General features: G+C 21.6%; 1 protein-coding gene across 1 annotated transcript; it reads left to right on the top strand.

Annotated features, from left to right (window-relative positions):
- Positions 1–10322: 10322 nt before the first annotated feature.
- On the top strand, positions 10323–11121 carry LOC128957357 (hepatocyte growth factor receptor-like). Its single transcript, XM_054303100.1, has 2 exons — positions 10323–10503; positions 10577–11121. The coding sequence occupies exons 1-2, from the start codon at positions 10323–10325 to the stop codon at positions 11119–11121; spliced, it is 726 nt and encodes a 241-aa protein (XP_054159075.1).
- Positions 11122–21995: the final 10874 nt, after the last annotated feature.

The raw sequence follows: 21995 nt of genomic DNA, 5'->3' as shown, positions 1-21995 counted from the left end.
AAATCCAAAACCTTGCTTAAGCCTGATATATATAAATTATTTTGACATACTTTCTCCCGTAAGGAAATATCCATAATTTCATATATTTGAAAATATATGCCACAAACGGCACTTCTCCCGGTTTGGCCGATCGTCCAAACTGTATGTCCTGTTGTTGTGTATAGTTTGCATACCAGCGGAAACACTGGCCGTTCATCAGCACTGACTCGCGGCCCACACCACACCCTTCCGGTGATATTATACTATCCATTGATGATATGATAGCACATAATGTATACCATATAATCACAAACTGTTTGATATTATTGACTGAATTTGTTAAACAAGACATTATAATAATCATAATTTTATCAATAATCTTGTAAATTAACAATATTTTTACAATTATTAGTTATTTTTAAGTTTTATAAAATATAATTATAATATACATTTATTCTAGTTATCAATTTACAATAAAAAATTTTTGATATAAAGTATATTGTTTCATTAATACAAATATTTTTATTTTATCATATTTGCATAAAATTGATAATTATAATAGATATTGTAAAATATCAAATATGCTGTATAGTTTATACAGATATTAAATTATTTATTACTAAATGTAAAACATTAATATTTTATAATAATTTAATATAAATTTTGTAAACAGTATGCAACTTCTATAATAAATCTATTATAAGTATCCTAATGTCTAATTGTATATAAATCCCCAATTTGACAATTTTATGAAAATTAAACTAAATTTTGGCATTTTTATTATTTATATATAATAAATAATTAATTTTAACTCATATTAGAAATGATAGCATTTCTCCAACAGTAAGAATGTTACTCATGTTTGCCATCGACGCAGCAAAAGGTCCATAATTTTTATTAATAATAATTTTTATGTAAAAATTATTTATCATATATTAAATATAATAGGTATGTCTTATCTATCGGAACATCATTTCATTCACCGGGATTTGGCCGCTCGTAACTGTCTTATCGACGATAAATTATTAGTCAAAATAGCAGTGACTTTGGTTTATCGAGGGATTTGTTTAATAAGGATTATTACAAAAGTAATAATCAAAAGACTAAATTACCCGTTAAATGGATGTCACCCGAGAGTCTGGAAAAAGGTATATACGATAACAAAACTGATGTAGACTGCTATAAGGATCGCTCATGATATCAATCCTGATATAAGGAACATAGAGAGAGATAAAAATATTTAATTATTTTTATCTCTCTCTATCTCTCTCTCTTTTTTCTCTCTCTCTCTTTCTCTTTTACTATAATTTTAATTAACATAAAGTAATTAAAATTAAAAAAAATTATCAAAAATTATTTTTATTTGGGTTAACTCTCTCTGACTCTCTCTCTCTCTCTCTCTCTCTCTCTCTCTCTCTCTCTCTCTCTCTCTCTCTCTCTCTCTCTCTCTCTCTCTCTCTCTCTACCACTCACTATCTCTTTCTTTTACTATATATTTGTTATATATATATATATATTTAAAAAAATTAAAATTAATTTTTAAAAAATAAAATATTTTATTATTCTTATCTCTCTCTCTCTCTCTCTCTCTCTCTACTGTAAATATATATATATATATATATATATATTATTCATAATTTAAACTAATTATTATTAAAAATAAATTCAAAAAAATTTATTTCTGTTATCTCTCTCTCTCTCTCTGTATCTTTCACTTAATCTCTCTATTTTTTTATATAGTATATATATATATATATAATTAAGGACATTATATAAAATAATTAGAAAATAAATTAAAATAAAATATTAATTAAAAATATAATAAATAAACAAAAGTATATTTTATTTGGTTTATCTCTCTCTCTCTCTCTCTCTCTCTCTCTCTCTCTCTCTCTCTCTCTCTCTTGAAAACTAAATATTGTATACAAAAAGTTGTATTAATTTAATTTTTATTAAATTTTTTTATTTATTTAATTGAAAAATGAAAAGTAAACCATATTTTTCAAAGTTAAAAAAATTGGACCGGGAGAAACTAACTTGGTCAGATAAGAGGCATGTATATAATAAAAAATATTACATGTGTAAATTGTGTTTTAAAAAAAACGAAAATGATATGGTTTTATTAGAACACATAAATATTGTTCATAAAAAAAAGTTTTTTTAAATAATATATCCAAATATATTGAAAAAATATGGTTTTTTCAACCATTATCTCTAAAATAGGTAAGCTATTTTTTAAATTATTTTTAAAATTATTTTTAAAATTATTTTTTAAAATTATTAACAATTTATTATAAAATCAATCAATAGGCTCAAAGTAGTCAGATTAATACAACAACATCCTGATATCCTGATATAAGGAGCGCCGGAGACTATGTTGAATCCTATTTGACTTGTATCATAATTTAGTTGTTTAGTGATAGAAAAGAAATAATAAGTGACATTCGGCCTTTAAGTATTACAAAAAATATAAATTATTTTATAGTATATTGTAATTTAATTATTGATTCACATTTTCAAAATAAAAAAACAAATATATTGAAAATAATTCCAACAAATAATACAGAAAAAGATGAAGTTATAAAATTTGATTTTAATGTTAAAAATTTTATTCCTTTGAAATATAATCAATTTAATACTATAAATTTGAAAATTACTGATGAAGAAAATAATGATTTAATTTTTAGAAAAGGAAAATTTTTTGGTACACTTATTATTAGACCACACTATTATATATGATTTAGTTGTGTTCATGCCTTCAATATGATTACACGTTTAAAATAATGGATTATAATTCTTATTATTGTGCTCAAGCAAAAAGTAATCAAAAAGGTGAAGGAATACCAATACAAGGTGTTAATCAAATTGAACCATCTAATATTGATTTTTTACCTCAAAAATAAAAAAAAGTTAAAAATAAAAAATTCATTAATAAATTTCGTTTAAATAAAAAAAATCGTAAATCAATACAAAAACGACCACAAAGAAAATTAAAGAAAAAATTTACAAAACGTAAGAAAACGCGGAAACTAAATATTTTTAATTAAAAATGGCAACAGAAATTTTAAAAGAAGAATTAAATTTGTTTGAAAAAGTTAAATTTCAAGGAGCTATTGAAAGTCAACAATTACTTGAATACCGACCAAAATCAAATGTTCTTGAATCAAATACAATTGATTTTGAAATTCAAGCATCAGCTGACGAATATATTGATATGCAAAATATTTATTTAATGCTAACATGTAAAGTAACAAATAGAGATGGAACAAATTTTGCTGCAGCAATAAATAATTTTGCACCTACTAATTACATTTTGAACACATCTTTTGATCAACTAGCTATTTATTTAGGATCGACTTTAGTTAGTCAGGCTGCTCAAAATTATAATTACATGGCATTTATTGAGGCTGTTACTAAACAATCGAATTTTTCAAACGGTAGTGTTACTCCATCGAGATTTGTTACAACATTTTGGACACCTGCTTATAATTATGAAAATCCAAATGAACATTTAGTTACTTTATGTAATTCTAGTAAAGTAATGCAATTTTATGGGAGATTACATGGACCAATATTTACTTCAAACAAATTACTTATTAGTGGTGTTCCTATAAAATTAGAATTTACAAAAGCAAATGAAAGATGGCCAACAGTTTCAGAACAAGCAGCAATGACAGCAGATCAATATCCATTATTAAAAATTACTGATATGAGTATTTTTGCTCGAAAAGTAAAAGTAACTCCAAGTTTACTTAATGCACATGCACAAGCATTACGAATATCTAATGCATTATATCCAGTAAAACGACCTAATATTAAAGTAATTAAATTAACACAAGGACAGTCATCTTTTAATATAGATAATTTATTTCTTGGTCAATTGCCTAGTAAAATTATATTAGGTATGGTTGATGATGCTGCTTACAGAGGAAATAGTTATAGAGATCCATTAAGATTTCAAAATTTTAATTTGAATCATTTAGTTTTAAATGTTAATGGGGAAATGGTACCAAAAATACCATATCAACCAAATTATACTACTGATTTATTTTCTAGAGAATACCACGATTTATTGTTAAATTTGGGCTATAGCTTTGTTAATAATCCATCTCCTATAGATGTTAAAAATTATAAAAATGGATTATGTTTATATGCGTTTAACTTGAATAATGATTTTAGTTTTAGTGACAAATACATAAATTTACCTAAAAGTGGATATATTAATGTTTATTTAAAATTTTCAGAAAATTTAGCTAACGCTATTAAATTAATTTGTTATGCTGTTTTTGATAATACTATTGAAATTGATGAAAATAGAAATATAACAACTGATTACTAAACATGAATACTTATCAGATATTAAATTATATAAAACGAGATAAAATAGTTAAAAATCAGTTTTGTGGTGTATAGCTTTAAATCAAATAACTTATTTAAAAACTAAAAAGCCTTGTGCATTTATTGTTAACACACACAAATCATTTCAGCCTGGTGAGCATTGGTTTGCTATCTATTTACCACTCACTGGACCTATAGAATATTTTGATTCTTTTGGTAGAAAACCATATCATAAAGAAATATATTCTTTCTTTAAATTAAATGGTAACAAATTTATATTTAATCAAATTCCACTACAACATTATTTTTCTACTACTTGTGGATATTATTGTATTTTTTATATATTAATGCGAATAAAAAATTATACTAGAAAAAATATTTTTAATTTTTTTCTAAGTAATAGATTATTAAATGATAAAATTATTATAAAATTATTTAAAAAACTAAAAAAATGAAGTCAGTAACATTTGATGAAAATGTACACGTTAAAACGATGTATGTTTGGTCATATGCTTCAAAACAAGCAAGAATTTCTAATTGGCATTGGATAATATGGGAAAGACTTATTTATGAAACTAAATGTAAACTTATTGGAGAAAATATTTCATGTTTTAGAAAAAAAATTTAGAGAAAAAATATTTAATGAACGTTTTAATAATAATTTGTAATAATTTTTTATTTTACAATAAAGTTATTTTTTAACAAACAAAAATTTTTTGTTTTATTACTATAACTGCATTACATATTGGACAATTAGCTACTTTTAATGAACATAAATAACAAGTTAATAAATGAGAACATGGTAAAAATACAATATTAAAATCGTTTGTATAGCAAATTTTACACAATAAATTACTTTCTATTTTTTCATTTATTACATTTTTCATTTCAAAACATTTTAATTTCTCAGAATAAAGTTTTTCATTTTGTATTTTAACACATTCATTAATAAAAACAGTACTTCTTTTTTCTTTTAAATAACTACATTGTGGATAATATTTAGCATGTTCTATCCATGGGTCATCACCTGGTAACCATAAACAAAGTCCTCCTTTGCATTTAAAACATTTCAAATAATCTTCTAACCCAATTGAGTAAAATCCGGCTTCTGCAAATCGATGGTAGTTATTTAATGTTATACTTTCAGTCCATTTAAAATCTTTATAAGATTTTAATCTACAATTATAATTTTCCAAACAATTACAAATATCATTTCCGTTAGAATTCATGTTTATAACTAAAAATAACTAAAAATTGTATCATATTTATATTTAAAAATCTTATAAGAATGTTATATTTGAAATCGAGTTGAATATTATTGTCTCAGAATATACTCAAATATAATTTTTTATTATAATATCAATCAATAGGCTCAAAGTAGTCAGATTAATACAACACTGGTCTTATGGTGTACTCGTATGGGAACTGTTAACCCGAGGACTGACACCATATCCTAATGTTTCCAATTGGGAAATTACAAACTATTTAAAACATGGCTACCGTTTGCCGAAACCACCGAATTGTCCGCAAATAGTTTATACAAATGTATTGATGCGCTGTTGGTCTGATGATCCGCTACTGAGACCAACATTTGCTGAACTAGTCGTTAGTTTTGAAAGAATAATAGAAATATTGGTAAATAATTCACAAGAATCAGTAAATATCGACAACACTTATATTAATTATCCCATTGATAGCAGCGATTTAACTGTTAATTAATTAATATTTATATTTAATTATATTCTATAATATTGATTGTTTGTTTAAAGTATTTGTAAAACAAGTAAAAATTAAATAATTAATGTTTTCTAAATAACTTTATAAATATAATCAAAATTGCAAACAAATTATTATTATTATTATTTTGTAATTATAATTTAATTGTTAGCATAATAATTAAATAATAGAATAGTAAAATTGAATTTAAAAATAATAATTTTTAGTTTAAAGTTTTAATAATATTTTGTTTTTTTTATTATTATATAAAAAAATATTATTAAAACTTCTATTTCTAATTAAAAACAAAATAAAAACATATAATTAGCTAATTATTAGATACAATGTTTGTAATCCAATCCAAATGCGGTAAAATGCGTACAAATAATATTAGTTTATTGTAATCATTTGTATTCAAACACGAGGTATGAGTTTTATGAGTGCCTTGAGCTATACCAATGAGCACTGCCCTACCGTTAATATACTGATACAATGGACCACCAGAATCACCCTATAAATGTAAATGTATTCATATAATACTAAATTATAAGTGATAATAATAATAAATATTATATATATATAATAGCATAATATTGTAGCGGTACAATAATAGGTCATTTAAAATAAATGAGTTTTATAATTACATTACCGTAAAATCGTGTATTTATTCACATAAGGAATGTATCAATATGTATCAATATCAATATGATATATATATATATATATATATATATATACTTTATATATATACAAATAACTAATTAATGTATTAAACTTACACTACATATTGATGTACCATTATATTTGGGATAACGTCTTATATAATAGTTTAATTCATCATTATTGTATACTAGATATACCCAACCCATATGTAACAGATCAACAGTAGGTCCGTCATTATCATAATCACCGAAACCAGCTACCAGTGCCAACTGATTAAGGTTTTCAGACGGTTTATATCTATCACTAGACGGTGTATATCTACCACTACTACTACTTTTAATACTATTATTAGTGGGCAAACAAATTGCATTCATAAGATTGATTGTATTTGGTTTAGTCGGAAGTGGTATCCATTGTTTCAATTTTATTAATCCGATATCAGATTTAGTTTCCTCACCACTGATATAGTCTGGATGTGCGTACAACTGGTCCACACTATAACCGAGTGGTAAGTGTTTGAGTGATTGAGTGCCGGGATATACAGTAAATGCCGATTTGTCGTAATAACCATTTCTTAAATTATAATACAATATAATTTAATTTATTTAATTAAGTAAATATAATTAAGTTATATATAAAATAGTGTCAAATTAGATAAAAATCTTATAAAAGATATTGTTTTTTTGTGTTAATTAATTACTAGATTTCAATCACAAGAATATAATATTAAGTGTTGTAATTGCTATCAACTTATTTTTTGTTTTTTTTAGATTATTATTTTTTTAACAATTATTCACTATTAAGTGATTTATCTATATCTATATTATTTTATGATTTAACAATATCAAAAATTGTTTAACAATAATGAAATTTTAGTATTGATTTTAATTTTTATGTAATTTTTTGTTTTTATAAATTACTTACTTATATATACAATGTGCTGCTGTTATAATCCATCGATCATTTAATATTGAACCCGAACACATACTATAATAATGTATTTTTTTAATAGTATTTTTATTAAATAAAATAAATTGTCATTTAATATATAGTATTTATTAAATACTATTAATACTATTAATATTTTGATATACCTTCTCCCGTAAGGAATTATCCATAATTTTATATATTTGAAAATATATGCCACAAACGGCACTTCTCCCGGTTTGGCCGATCGTCCAAACTGTATGTCCTGTTGTTGTGTATAGTTTGCATACCAGCGGAAACACTGGCCGTTCATCAGCACTGACTCGCGGCCCACACCACACCCTTCCGGTGATATTATACTATCCATTGATGATATGATAGCATATAATGTATACCATATAATCAATAATTGTTTTATACAATTGACTGTATTTGTTAAACAATTCATTATAATAAACACAGACAGTATATACTGGTTATCAATATATATTTATAATTATATCTATAATCTCGTTAATTATTACTATTTTTACAATTTTTAGTTATTTTTAAGTTATATTAAATAAAATAATAACAATATACATTTAATCTAGTTATTAAATTACAATTAACTTTTTTGTAATATACAGTATATTGTTTCATTAATACAAATATTTTTAGTTTATCATATTTACATAAAATGGTTAATTATTATAGATATTGTTAAAATATCAAATATAAAGTATATGCATATGTATATAAAGATATTAAATTATTTATTACTAAATGTAAAATATTTTTATAATACTTTAATATAATTTGAAAATTTAATAATAATAAAACTAAATTTTGACATATTTTATTTATATATAATAAATAATTAATTTAAACTCAAAGTAATCATAATGTGATATACTTTATATCCAACATAGTCTAAACAAATTAAATTAAATATTATAAATATATATTGAGATCTTTCAAATTACATAATGTTTATATATATATAAATCATTTCACACTTTAATTATAAAATGTTTGAATTAGCATTTATTAAACAATATAAAGTCATTGATAAAAAATAATTTTATACATATTTTTCTGATTATTGAATTACAGTAAGAGATGAGCAAATAGAAAGTTTCAATAATAAATTTCAATAATAAAGTTAATAGAAAAATTTTCAGGAAATTTTCTAAAGAAATTTAATTTTATTTGTTAAACTATTGGATCCCCATTTCTATAGCTATTGTAATACTATTATTAATGAAACATAATACATATACAGTTTTACACTACTATACAAAATAGGATACATACAACAGTATAAACAAAAATAAGTTTTGTAAATATTTTAAATCATAGTAATACTGTATAATAAATATTTATATTTAATTAAAATACTACTAAAAAAGTTATATATTATTAAACACTAATTGTTTTTAGAGTAGTATTTTTTCTAAAAATATTTCTACATTACCTAAAAATATATAATACATTTATGATTATTCAATTACAATAAAATCTATAAAATTATTAATATTTTTCTTGTTTTAATGATAATTATTAGAGACATCAAAATATGTTTTTAAAAATTTGTATATTTATATAAATATATATAAAAATAAATATAATATATTAAAACACAATATATATATATATATTATAGTTGTATTAATGCAAAAGTTATTTAATTAGTAATATATATAAATTATATATATTATATTTATTTAAAACTGTGAATCAGTAAAATATTTTGTATACAATTAATATATTTATACTAAAATAAAATTTATTAAATATTAATTGTTTTTAATGTAAAAAAAATAATAAATTAATTATTAATCAAATAAAACTTCAATACATATTACAAAATATAATTAAATCTATAAAATCACTAATTTTCACTGTTAATCAATAAATTTAAAAAATATTTATTACGAAATTATTTTTTTACCTAAAAAAATGTTACTTAATTAATTGGTAATTATTTTAACTATTTTAAAAATAATAATAATAGCAGTACTGTTCAGCAATAAAAAAACTACATTAAAAACAATTAAATTATTATAAATCTATATTAGTTGAGATTATTAATTATTTATTATATAAACAATATATACTATATGATATATTAATGAATAATAGTTTTATGTAAATATGTTAAACTGTACAAAAAAAAACATTAACTGTAATTCAATATTCAAACTAAATGTATAATTAAATAGATTTTATTATAAAATAATTTATAGAATAATAATAATAAAAATATTTTTTTTGTGTAATAATTGTAATCTTAAATAAAAAAAATTGTTTCATTAGATACCATCAAATAAGTAACCATAAGATTATGTAATCAGATTTGCATTGATTAATGTTTAATAATATTAATATTAAATAAAATAATTTATGTTTAGAAAAATATTTGATAATCAATTAATAAGTAATTGTTATTTTTTTTAACTACCAATAGATTAAATATTCAATAACATATTATTAATACAAAACTTTTTTTTTAATCTAAATAAAATGTTATTAATAATTTATTTGGAAAATTTAGAAATTTATTTAACTATATATACAGTATATATATATATATATATATATATATATATATATATATATATATATACTGTATATATATAACTTTTAATTTTTGCAATTTTATAGCTAAGATAAGCGATGTTAATGCTATCGAAACCTTTCTCAAAGAAGGCCTTATAATGAAAGACTTCAATCATTTGAATGTCTTAACACTTATTGGTGTCTCATTTGAACCAAACGGTGAACCAATTATTATATTACCATTTATGGCAAATGGAGATCTGTTAACATATATTAGAAATGATAGCATTTCTCCAACAGTAAGACTGTTACTGATGTTTGCCATCGACGCAGCAAAAGGTAAATACTTTTTTTTAAAAAAAATATAATAAACTAATTTAAAATTGTTTATATTGTATGTTATATACAATAGGAATGGCTTATCTATCGGAACATCATTTCGTGCACCGGGATTTAGCCGCACGTAACTGTGTTGTTGATGATAAACAATTGATTAAAATAGCAGATTTCGGTTTATCAAGAGATTTGTTTAATAAAGATTATTACAGAAGTAATAATCAAAAATGTAAACTTCCGGTCAAATGGATGTCACCCGAGAGTCTTGAAAAAGGTATATACGATAGCAAAACTGATGTCTGGTCTTATGGTGTACTCGTATGGGAACTGTTAACCCGAGGACTGACACCATATCCTAATGTTTCCAATTGGGAAATCGCAAACTATTTAAAACATGGCTACCGTTTGCCGAAACCACCGAATTGTCCGCAAATAGTTTATACAAATGTATTGATGCGCTGTTGGTCTGATGATCCGCTACTGAGACCAACATTTGTTGAACTAGTCGTTAGTTTTGAAAGAATAATAGAAATATTGGTAAATAATTCACAAGAATCAGTAAATATCGACAACACTTATATTAATTATCCCATTGATAGCAGCGATTTAACTATTAATTAATTAATATAGCTTCATAAATATAATCAAAATTGTAAATAAATTGTTTTTTATAATTATAATTTAATTATTAGACTAAATATAAATGAAAAAAAATAAATTTATTAATATAATATCAAAAAAAAACTATAAGTAAAAAAATCAAAATTACATACAAATTATAATTTAATTGTTAGCATAATAATTATTTAATATAATAATAAATTGAATTTTAAAATAATTATTGTCTATTTAAAGTTTTAATAAAGTTTTGTTTTCTATTTCTAATTAACCAAAAAATTTACAACAAAAAAATCATAATTAGCTAATTATTAGATACAATGTTTGTAATCCAATCCAAATGCGGTAAAATGCGTACAAAAGTTATAGTATTATAGTTATCTTTTGGATCCAAACATTTTTTATCATCAGATCTTTGAGTGCCCTGAGTGATACCAATGAGCACTGCCCTACCGTTAATATACTGATACAGTGGACCACCAGAATCACCCTATAAATTGTTTTTAACAAATTTTTGAAACAATTATATATTATATAATATATATACAGTATATACAGAGAGAGAGAGAGAGAGAGAGAGAGAGAGAGAGAGAGAGAGAGAGAGAGAGAGAGAGAGAGAGAGAGAGAGAGAGAGAGAGAGAGAGAGATTATATATTTTTACAAAAAACTTCATTTTTCTAAACTATTATTTATAATAGAAATTTTAATAGCTTGACAAATTCATTTTGAAGTATTGAGCAATCAAGTAAAGATTTTTTTAATTAATTAATAGGATATTTAAGTTCATGAAGTTTTTGAAAATTTATAAGGAATTTATAGGGAGTTAAATGGAATTTATAGGGAATATATATAGAGAATTTATATGGAATTTATAGAGAATTTATATGGAATTTATAGAGAATTTATATGGAATTTATAGAGAATTTATATGGAATTTATAGAGAATTTATATGGAATTTATAGAGAATTTATATGGAATTTATAGAGAATTTATAGGGAATTTATAGAGAATTTATAGGGAATTTATAGAGAATTTATAGGGAATTTATAGAGAATTTATAGGGAATTTATAGAGAATTTATAGGGAATTTATAGAGAATTTATAAAGAATTTATAGAGAATTTATAGGGAATTTATAGAGAATTTATAGGGAATTTATAGAGAATTTATAGGGTATTTATAGAGAATTTATAGAGAATTTATAGAGAATTTATAGGGAATTTATAGGGAATTTATAGAGAATTTATAGGGAATTTATAGAGAATTTATAGAAAATTTATAGAAAATTTATAGAGAATTCATAGTGTATTTATAGTAAATTACTAATGATTAGAATAAAATTTGGTAAAAATTTTTGCTAAAAAATACAATAATAATAGTTCACCAAAACTATACATTCAAGTTTTTTTTCGAGATTTTTACATTTTGGACCACACATATCCTCCCCTCCACCCCCCCCCCGCCCATGAAATCGTAAACCATTAGCAAAACTGATAAATAACTAATTATTATACTTACACTACATATTATTGTACCATTATTTCTGGGATAACGTGTCATATAATACCATAATTCATCATTATTGTATATTATATATACCCAACCCATATGTAACAGATCAACAGTATGCCCGTCATTATCATAAGCACCGAAACCAGCTACCAGTGCCAACTGATTAAGCTTTTCAGACGGTTTGTATATACTATTACTACTTTTAATACTATTATTAGTTGGCAAACAAATGGCATTCATAAATATGATTGTATTTGGTTTAGTCGGAAGTGGTATCCATTGTTTCAATTTTATTAATCCGATATCAGATTTAAGTTCTTTACCACTCATATAGTCTGGATAGGCGTACAACTGGTCCACACTATAACCGAGTGGTAAGTGTTTGAGTGATTGTGTGCCGGGATATACAGTAATAAATGACTTATCAATGTAGTGGCCATTCCTTAAAATGTAATGTAATATTACATTTATTAAGTATTGTTAAATTATATAATTGTGTTATGATTTTTTTTTATTATCAAATTACATACTCATATATACAATGTGCTGCTGTTATAATCCATCGATCATTTAATATTGAACCCGAACATTGACTAAAAAAAATAAATAATTCATAATTATATATAAATTTATAAATTATAATAATTAAAAAATTAATACTCCTTTTATAAAAATTAATATATCTCAAAACTCACTTTGTTTAATTTTGAATTTTAATAAAAAACCGCATTTTATAGATTAATGAAAGACCTCTTTATATATATATATATATATATATATAATATTTTAAAACATAGAAATCTTCATGAATTGTAAAAAAACCCGTAATTGCATAGTTTGTTAATACAACGTTTGATATGATTTTTATTTTCTAAATATATTATATATTTTAGTATAGATTTTGATATTTATGATATCATGTATATATATATATACTGAATATAGTATTAGACAATATAAAAATTTATAGACTAACCTGTAATCATTATCAAATATCCAAATTTTTTCTATAATGTAAATATATGCCACAAACGGCACTTCTCCCGGTTTGGCCGATCGTCCAAACTGTATGTCCTGTTGTTGTGTATAGTTTGCATACCAGCGGAAACACTGGCCGTTCATCAGCACTGACTCGCGGCCCACACCACACCCTTCCGGTGATATTATACTATCCATTGATGATATGATAGCACATAATATATACCATATAATCACTAATTGTTTGATATAATTGACTGAATTTGTTAAACATGACATTATAATAAACAAATATAGTATACCTATATTTATATAATTATAAAAAAATAGAAATAATTTTAATTATATTTATAATCTTATAAATTAACATTATTTTACAATAAAATTAAAATATGTTTTTAGTTATTTTAAGTTTTATAAAATAAAATAATATTATACATTTAATCAGATAATTAAATTACAACAAAATTTTTGTAATATATAGTATATTGTTTCATTATACAATTTTTTTAGTTTATCATATTTACATAAAATTGTTAATTATTATAGATATTGTAAAATATCAAATATTCAGTAAAATTATATATAAAAAGATATTAAATTATTTATTATTAAATGTAAAATAAATGCAATAAATATTTTCTAATACTTAATATTAATTTTGAATACAGTATATAAATCTATTAATAATAATTATTTTACTATTATTTCAGTAAAATATAAATGTGTTAAAAGACAAACAAATGTTATTTAATACAAACTATTGAAACTCTGTATCAAATTATCAATAAAACAATTTGGTTTTAAAAATTAAAATATTAAATAATTATTATTGCATTCAATTATAAATATCAATAACAAAATTAATTTCTAATTAATATACAGAAATTAGAGACAATTATTAAAAACATTTTGTTTGCAAAAAAAATTAAATAAAAGTTTTTTGCAAAATACAGGTAATTAAAGCTAATCAACAAAAATGGCCGAACATGTGATACAACTGATCTACCAATTGATGGAACCGTTAGTCTATCTAATTATTCTAACATTAATTCGACAATTATTACATTAAATACAAGTATAATAAAGACTATGAAATTGATTGGAAATACACACAAATTAATTGCATGATATCTGATGACTGACTGGTCATTATCGGTGGTACCGAAATGCACACCAATTGTATCCACTAAACCCAAAAAAAAAGTTGTGAACTATTAATAGAAAGTTGCAAACTATATAAAAACATGGCTACCGTTTGCCGAAAACCACTGAAAATTGTCCGCAAATAGTTTATATACAAATGTATTGTTGAGCTATTGGTCTGATAATCGGCAATTGAGACCAACATTTGCCGGAACTAGTCGTTGGTTTTTTAAACAATAATAGAAAAATTTGGTAAATAATTCACAAGAATTATCGTAGATATTGACAACACTTATATATATTAATAATCCCATTGATAGCAGAGATTTAACTATTAATTAATTAATTAATATTTATTAACTATTTATATTTCATTATATTATATTTTTATTTGTTTGTTTATATTGTTTGTTCAGTAAAAATTTATTTTTAAGCAGTTATTGTTTTTAACATCATAAATATTAACAAAATTGCAAACAAATTGTTTTTTTTGTTATTATAATTTAGTTATTAGATCCTAAATATTATTAAATTTATTGATATACAGTAAACAAAATAATAATAAATTTAAAAAAAAATATTGTCTATTTAAAGTTTTAATAATATTTTGTTTTCTATTTCTAATTAACCAAAAAAAAACTCATAATTATCTAAATTATTAGATACAATATTTGTAATCCAAACCAAATGCGGTAAAATGCGTACAAAAGATATAATATTATTGTAATCGTTTGGATCCAAACATTTTTTATCAGCAGATCTTTGACTGCCTTGTGTTATACCAATAAGCACTGCCCTACCGTTAAGATACTGATACAATGGACCACCAGAATCACCCTATATATTGTTTTTTAAAACAAATATTTAAATTATTTAATTTATTAATTTTATTATTATAAAAAAATTTTATTAATTATTTATAAACTAGAAATTATTCTATATATACTTATTTTAATATATATATATATACTTATTTTAATATATATATACTTATTTTAATATATATATATATGCTTATTTTAATATATATATATATACTTATTTTAATATATATATATATACTTATTTTAATATATATATATATATACTTATTTTAATATATATATATACTTATTTTAATATATATATATATACTAATCATACAGATATGTAAATTAATAGTTTTATAAAATACTTATACTTTTTTTAAATACAATAATTATAAGAATAGTTTATTAAAATGTTCTCTTTAATTAAAAAAAAATAATGTAAATATTTTATTATCTTTTTTGAGTCCCCCATTAAACCATTAGCAACATTGAAAAAATGTTATTAAAACTTACACTACATATTAGTGTACCATTATATCTGGGATAACGTCTCATATAATACCATAATTCATCATTATTGTATAATAGATATACCCAACCCATATGTAACAGATCGACAGTATGCCCGTCATTATCATAATCACCGAAACCAGCTACCAGTGCCAACTGATTAAGCTTTTCAGACGGTTTGTATATACTATTACTACTTTTAATACTATTATTAGTGGGCAAACAAATGGCATTCATAAATATGATTGTATTTGGTTTAGTCGGAAGTGGTATCCATTGTTTCAATTTAATTAATCCGATATCAGATTTAAGTTCTTTACCACTGATATAGTCTGGATAGGCGTACAACTGGTCCACACTATAACCGATTGGTAAGTATTTGAGTGATTGTGTGCCGGGATATACAGTAATAAATGACTTATCAATGTAGTGGCCATTCCTTAAAATATAATGTAATATTATATTTATAAGTATTTTTTAAATTATTTAACTTGTAATTGTATAATTGTATTAAAATATTATTATCAAATCACATACTTATATATACAATGTGCTGCTGTTATAATCCATCGATCATTTAATATTGAACCCGAACACGAACTAAAAAATAATAAATTTCTATCTATACATATCAAAGTTAAGTACGGGGGGGGGGTAAAGTTAAAATACCCATCTAAGATCGATATTTAAGAATTGGTCAGTCTAACCACACCCTTCCGGTGATATTATACTATCCATTGATGATATGATAGCACATAATATATACCATATAATCAATAATTGTTTGATACAATTGTCTGAATTTGTTAAACAAGACATTATAATAAAATATATATATATAGTATACTGTATATCAATTCATATATATATATATATATATATACGAAAATATAAATGATTATAATTTTATCTAAATCTCGTAAATTAACACTATTTTACAATTTTTAGTTATTTTTAAGTTATATATAATAAAATAATAATATACATTTAATCTAGTTATTAAATTATACTAAAATTTTTATAATATAGAGTATATTGTTTCATTAATATAAATATTTACATAAAATTGTTAATTATTATAGAAATTGTAAAAATATTAAATATTTAATAAATTTATATAGAAATATAATTTATAACAATATTGTATTATTTATTACTAAATGTAAAATTTTATAATAATTTAATCTTATTTTTACTAATGTATATAAATTATATTATTTATAATACTATTATTTAATACAACTATAGTAACTATTTGGTATATAGTTGGCATAAATACAAATATTTTATATATCAATAGATTATATGATAAAATAATGTAAATATTTAATAAGCACTTTAAAATAATTATTTTTTCAGTTTAAAAAAATTGATTAAATGCATTTTTCTAATGTTAAAGTCATATATAATTAGCTAATTATTAGATACAATGTTTGTAATCCAATCCAAATGCGGTAAAATGCGTACAAAAAACATATAATTTTTGTAATCTTTTGTATTCAAACACGAGGTATGAGTTTTATGAGTGCCTTGAGCTATACCAATGAGCACTGCCCTACCGTTAATATACTGATACAGTGGACCACCAGAATCACCCTATAAATTAGTATGTATTCATGTAATACCAGTTTATAAGTTATTGTATTATACAATAGGAATAAATGTTTTTATAGAAATTTAAAAATTTTTGTTAGATTAGTGTACTTAAAAGTAAAGTAGATGAATATTATATTCAATGTATATAAAATTTAGTATTTTATTATCTGCAGTAATATTATTTTGATTGTATAATTATAATATTAAGGTAATTAATAGCTAATTTATAATAAAGGCATTAATAAAAATTTTTGAAAAATAAGTAAAAACTTACACTACATATTGATGTACCACTATATCTGGGATAACGTGTCATATAATACCATAATAAATCGTTATTATATTTAATATATACCCAACCAATATGTAGACGATTAACAGTATGCAAGTGATTGCCATAAGCACCGAAACCAGCTACCAGTGCCAACTGATTAAGATTTTCAGACGGTGTATATATACCAGTAGACGGTGTATATCTACCACTACTACTACTTTTAATACTACTATTAGTGGGCAAACAAATGGCATTCATAAGACTTATTGGTTGTCGTTTAGTTGGAAGTGGTATCCATTGTTTCAATTTAATTAATCCGATATCAGATTTGGTTTCATTACCACTTATATAGTCTGGATGTGCGTACAACTGGTCCACATTATAACCGAGTGGTAAGTGTTTGCGTGATTGAGTGCCGGGATATACAGTAAAATCCGATTTGTCGTAATAACCATTTCTTAAATTATAATACAATCAGGGTTAAGCAAGGTTTTGTATTTTAGGGGGTGGGTAGACCGGGATGAAAATTAACAAAAATTCTCGAAAAATCTTGGGGAGGGTGTATTGGGCGGGGTAAGATTTTTATTGCATTTTTAAACGGCATTTTTTTAAAAAAATCCAAAATCAAGGGGGGGTCAAGAGAAAATTTTATATTAAATTTTTTGTTTTTATAAATTACATACTTATATATACAATGTGCTGCTGTTATAATCCATCGATCATTTAATATTGAACCCGAACACATACTAAAATAATTTATTTTTCATAGTATTTGTTTTAAATAATATAAATTGTAATCAAATATAAAGTATTTATAAAATTATTAATAAATATTATTATATTGATATACCTTTCCCCGTAAGGAAATATCCATAGTTTCTTATATTTGTGAATATATACAGCAAACGGCACTTCTCCCGGTTTGGCCGATCGTCCAAACTGTATGTCCTGTTGTTGTGTATAGTTTGCATACCAGCGGAAACACTGGCCGTTCATCAGCACTGACTCGCGGCCCACACCACACCCTTCCGGCGATATTATACTATCCATTGATGATATGATAGCACATAATGTATACCATATAATCAATAATTGTTTGATACAATTGTCTGAATTTGTTAAACAATTCATTATAATAAACACAGACCATATATACTGGATATCAATATATATTAATATTTATACGAAAATATAAATAATTATAATTATATCTATAATCTCGTAAATTATCACTATTTTTACAATTTTTTAGTTATTTTTAAGTTATATAAAATAAAATAATAATAATAATTATAATAATATACATTTAATCTAGTTATTAAATTACAATAAAAATTTTTGTAATATACAGTATATTGTTTCAATTAATACAAATTTTTTTAGTTTATCCTATTTACATAAAATTGTTAATTCTTATAAATATTGCTAAAATATCAAATATTCACTATATATATATAAAGATATTAAATTATTTATTACTAAATGTAAAATATTAATACAATAAATATTTAATATTACTTTAATATAAATTTTGTATACTGTATATACTTCTATAATAAATCTATTATAAGTATCCTAATATCTAATTGTATCTAAATCTCTAATTTGACAATTTAATGAAAATTAAACTAAATTTTAGCATATTTTATTATTTATATATAATAAATAATTAATTTTCAACTCGAAAGTAATCATAATGTAATATACTGTATGTTCAAAATAGTCTAAACAAATTAAATATTATAAATATTTATTGAGATCTTTAAAATTATATAATGTTTATATATATTATTATATCATTTCACATTTTAATGATAAAATGTTTGATTATTATTTTTATTTAAATTAGCATTTATTAAACAATATACAGTCATTGATAAAAATAATTTTATACATTTTTTCTGATTATTGAATTACATTAAGAGTTTGTTACAGTAAAAGTTACAATAATAAATTTCAATGAAAAAGTTTATAGAAAATATTTCAGGAAATTTACTATAGAAATTTAACTTTATTGTTGATACCCATATCTATAACTATTGAAATAGTATTATTGGTGAAACATAATACATTTACAGTTTTACACTACTATACAAAATAGGATACATATAATAGTATAAACAATAAACAGTTTTGTAAAATTTTAAATCATAGTAATATAATAAATATTTATATTTAATTAAAATACTACTAAAATAGTTATATATATATATAATATTAAATACTAATTGTTTTTAGAGTAGTATTTTTTCTAAAAAAAATTATTTAAAAAAATATATTATACATTTAGGATTATTAAATTACAATTAAATCTATAAAATTGGTAATAATATTATTAACTGTTTTTTTTTGTTTAAAACATAATACACAATTATTTTTGTTTTGAAAATAAAAAAAATTGTTATTTAAATAATTAGTAATAATTTTAATTTTTTTAACTAAATGATAATATAAATAATAATAATTAGAAAAAACTACTTTAATACAATTAATTTACAATAAATTTATTTTTATATCTTAAAATATTAATTAATTAAAATATAAAAATTATAAATTATTTAAATAACAGTATATTTGATATCTAACTGAATAACAGTTTTATTTAGATATAATAAACAATAAAAAAATTTTAACTGTAATTCAATAATCTGAGAGAGTGTAGAGTATATTATTTTTTTATAAATAAATAACAATAATAAAAAATATATTTAAATATTTTATTTTTGCAATAACTATAATCCTATATTAAAATTTTGTATTGTAAATGTTTGAATTAGCATTTATTAAACAATATACAGTCATTGATAAATAATAATTTTATACATTTTTTTCTGATTATTGAATTACAGTAAGAGATGAGCAAATAGAAAGTTTCAATAATAAATTTCAATAATAAAGTTAATAGAAAAATTTTCAGGAAATTTTCTAAAGAAATTTAACTTTATTGTTGATACCCATATCTATATCTATAGTATAAACAATAAACAGTTTTGTAAAATTTTAAATCATAGTAATATAATAAATATTTATATTTAATTAAAATACAACTAAAATAGTTATATATAATATTAAATAGTAATTGTTTTTAGAGTAGTATTTTTCTTAAAAAATTATTAATTAAAAATATAGTATTGAATTAAAATTAAATCTATAAAATTAGTAATATTATCTGTTTTTTTGTTTAAAACATAATAAAAAATTATATTTGTTTTGATAATAAAATAATGATATTTAATTATTTAGTAATTTTTATTTTTTTAAAATAATGATAAATAAAAATTAGAAAAACTACTTTAATACAATTAATATACAATAAATAAATTTTAATATCTATTATTAATTATTTAAATAAATTTATATAAACAGTATATTTGATATCTAACTGAATAACAGTTTTATGCAAATATAATAAACACTAAACAAAATTTTTTAACTGTAATTCAATAATCTGAGAAAATGTAGAGTAAATTATTATTTTTATAAATAAATAACAATAATAAAAAATATATTTAAATATTTTATTTTTGCTATAACTGAAATCTTATATTAATATTTTTCATTATTAAATATACCATCAAAAAAGTAGCCGCAAAATTATGTAAATGTAAGTAAAAAATAAATAAAATTATAATAATTTATAGATTAATACTAATACAAAATAATGTACTTCAATAATAAAAAGATAAAGTTATAATAAATTTATTTTTTTTATTATAAAATATTTTTTGGATCATATATTCAATAAGATTAATACAAAAAAATTGTTTGCGTGATTTTAATTAAAATTAAATTGCTAAATATTGATTTATCTTTAAAAATGTCAATAATATCATATATTGAAAGTTTTTATTATTTTATTATTTATACAGTATAACCAGTATATATGATATTTACTAAATGTTTTATGTAAATATGTTAAACTAAAAAAACATTAACTGTAATTCAATAATCAGAATAAATGTTTAGTTTATAATTTAATTAAAAATATTTTTAAAAAATAATATATACTATTGTATATATATATATATATACATTAATCTATTATATGTTAT

The sequence above is a fragment of the Oppia nitens genome, unplaced genomic scaffold (genome assembly GCF_028296485.1).
Source record: "Oppia nitens isolate AA-2021 unplaced genomic scaffold, nextdenovo-longstitch-racon4-pilon3 scaffold3_pilon_pilon_pilon, whole genome shotgun sequence".
Lineage (NCBI taxonomy): Eukaryota > Metazoa > Arthropoda > Arachnida > Sarcoptiformes > Oppiidae > Oppia > Oppia nitens.
This window is presented reverse-complemented; position numbering and strand designations above follow the sequence as displayed.

What these genes read in the sequence shown, in the direction of transcription:
- LOC128957357 (XM_054303100.1), top strand. Translation starts at nt 10,323, where the DNA reads ATGAAAGACTTCAATCATTTGAATGTCTTAACACTTATTGGTGTCTCA. An exon ending in TGCCATCGACGCAGCAAAAG is followed by an intron (nt 10,504 to 10,576) that starts GTAAATACTTTT and finishes TATATACAATAG; the next exon opens with GAATGGCTTATCTATCGGAA.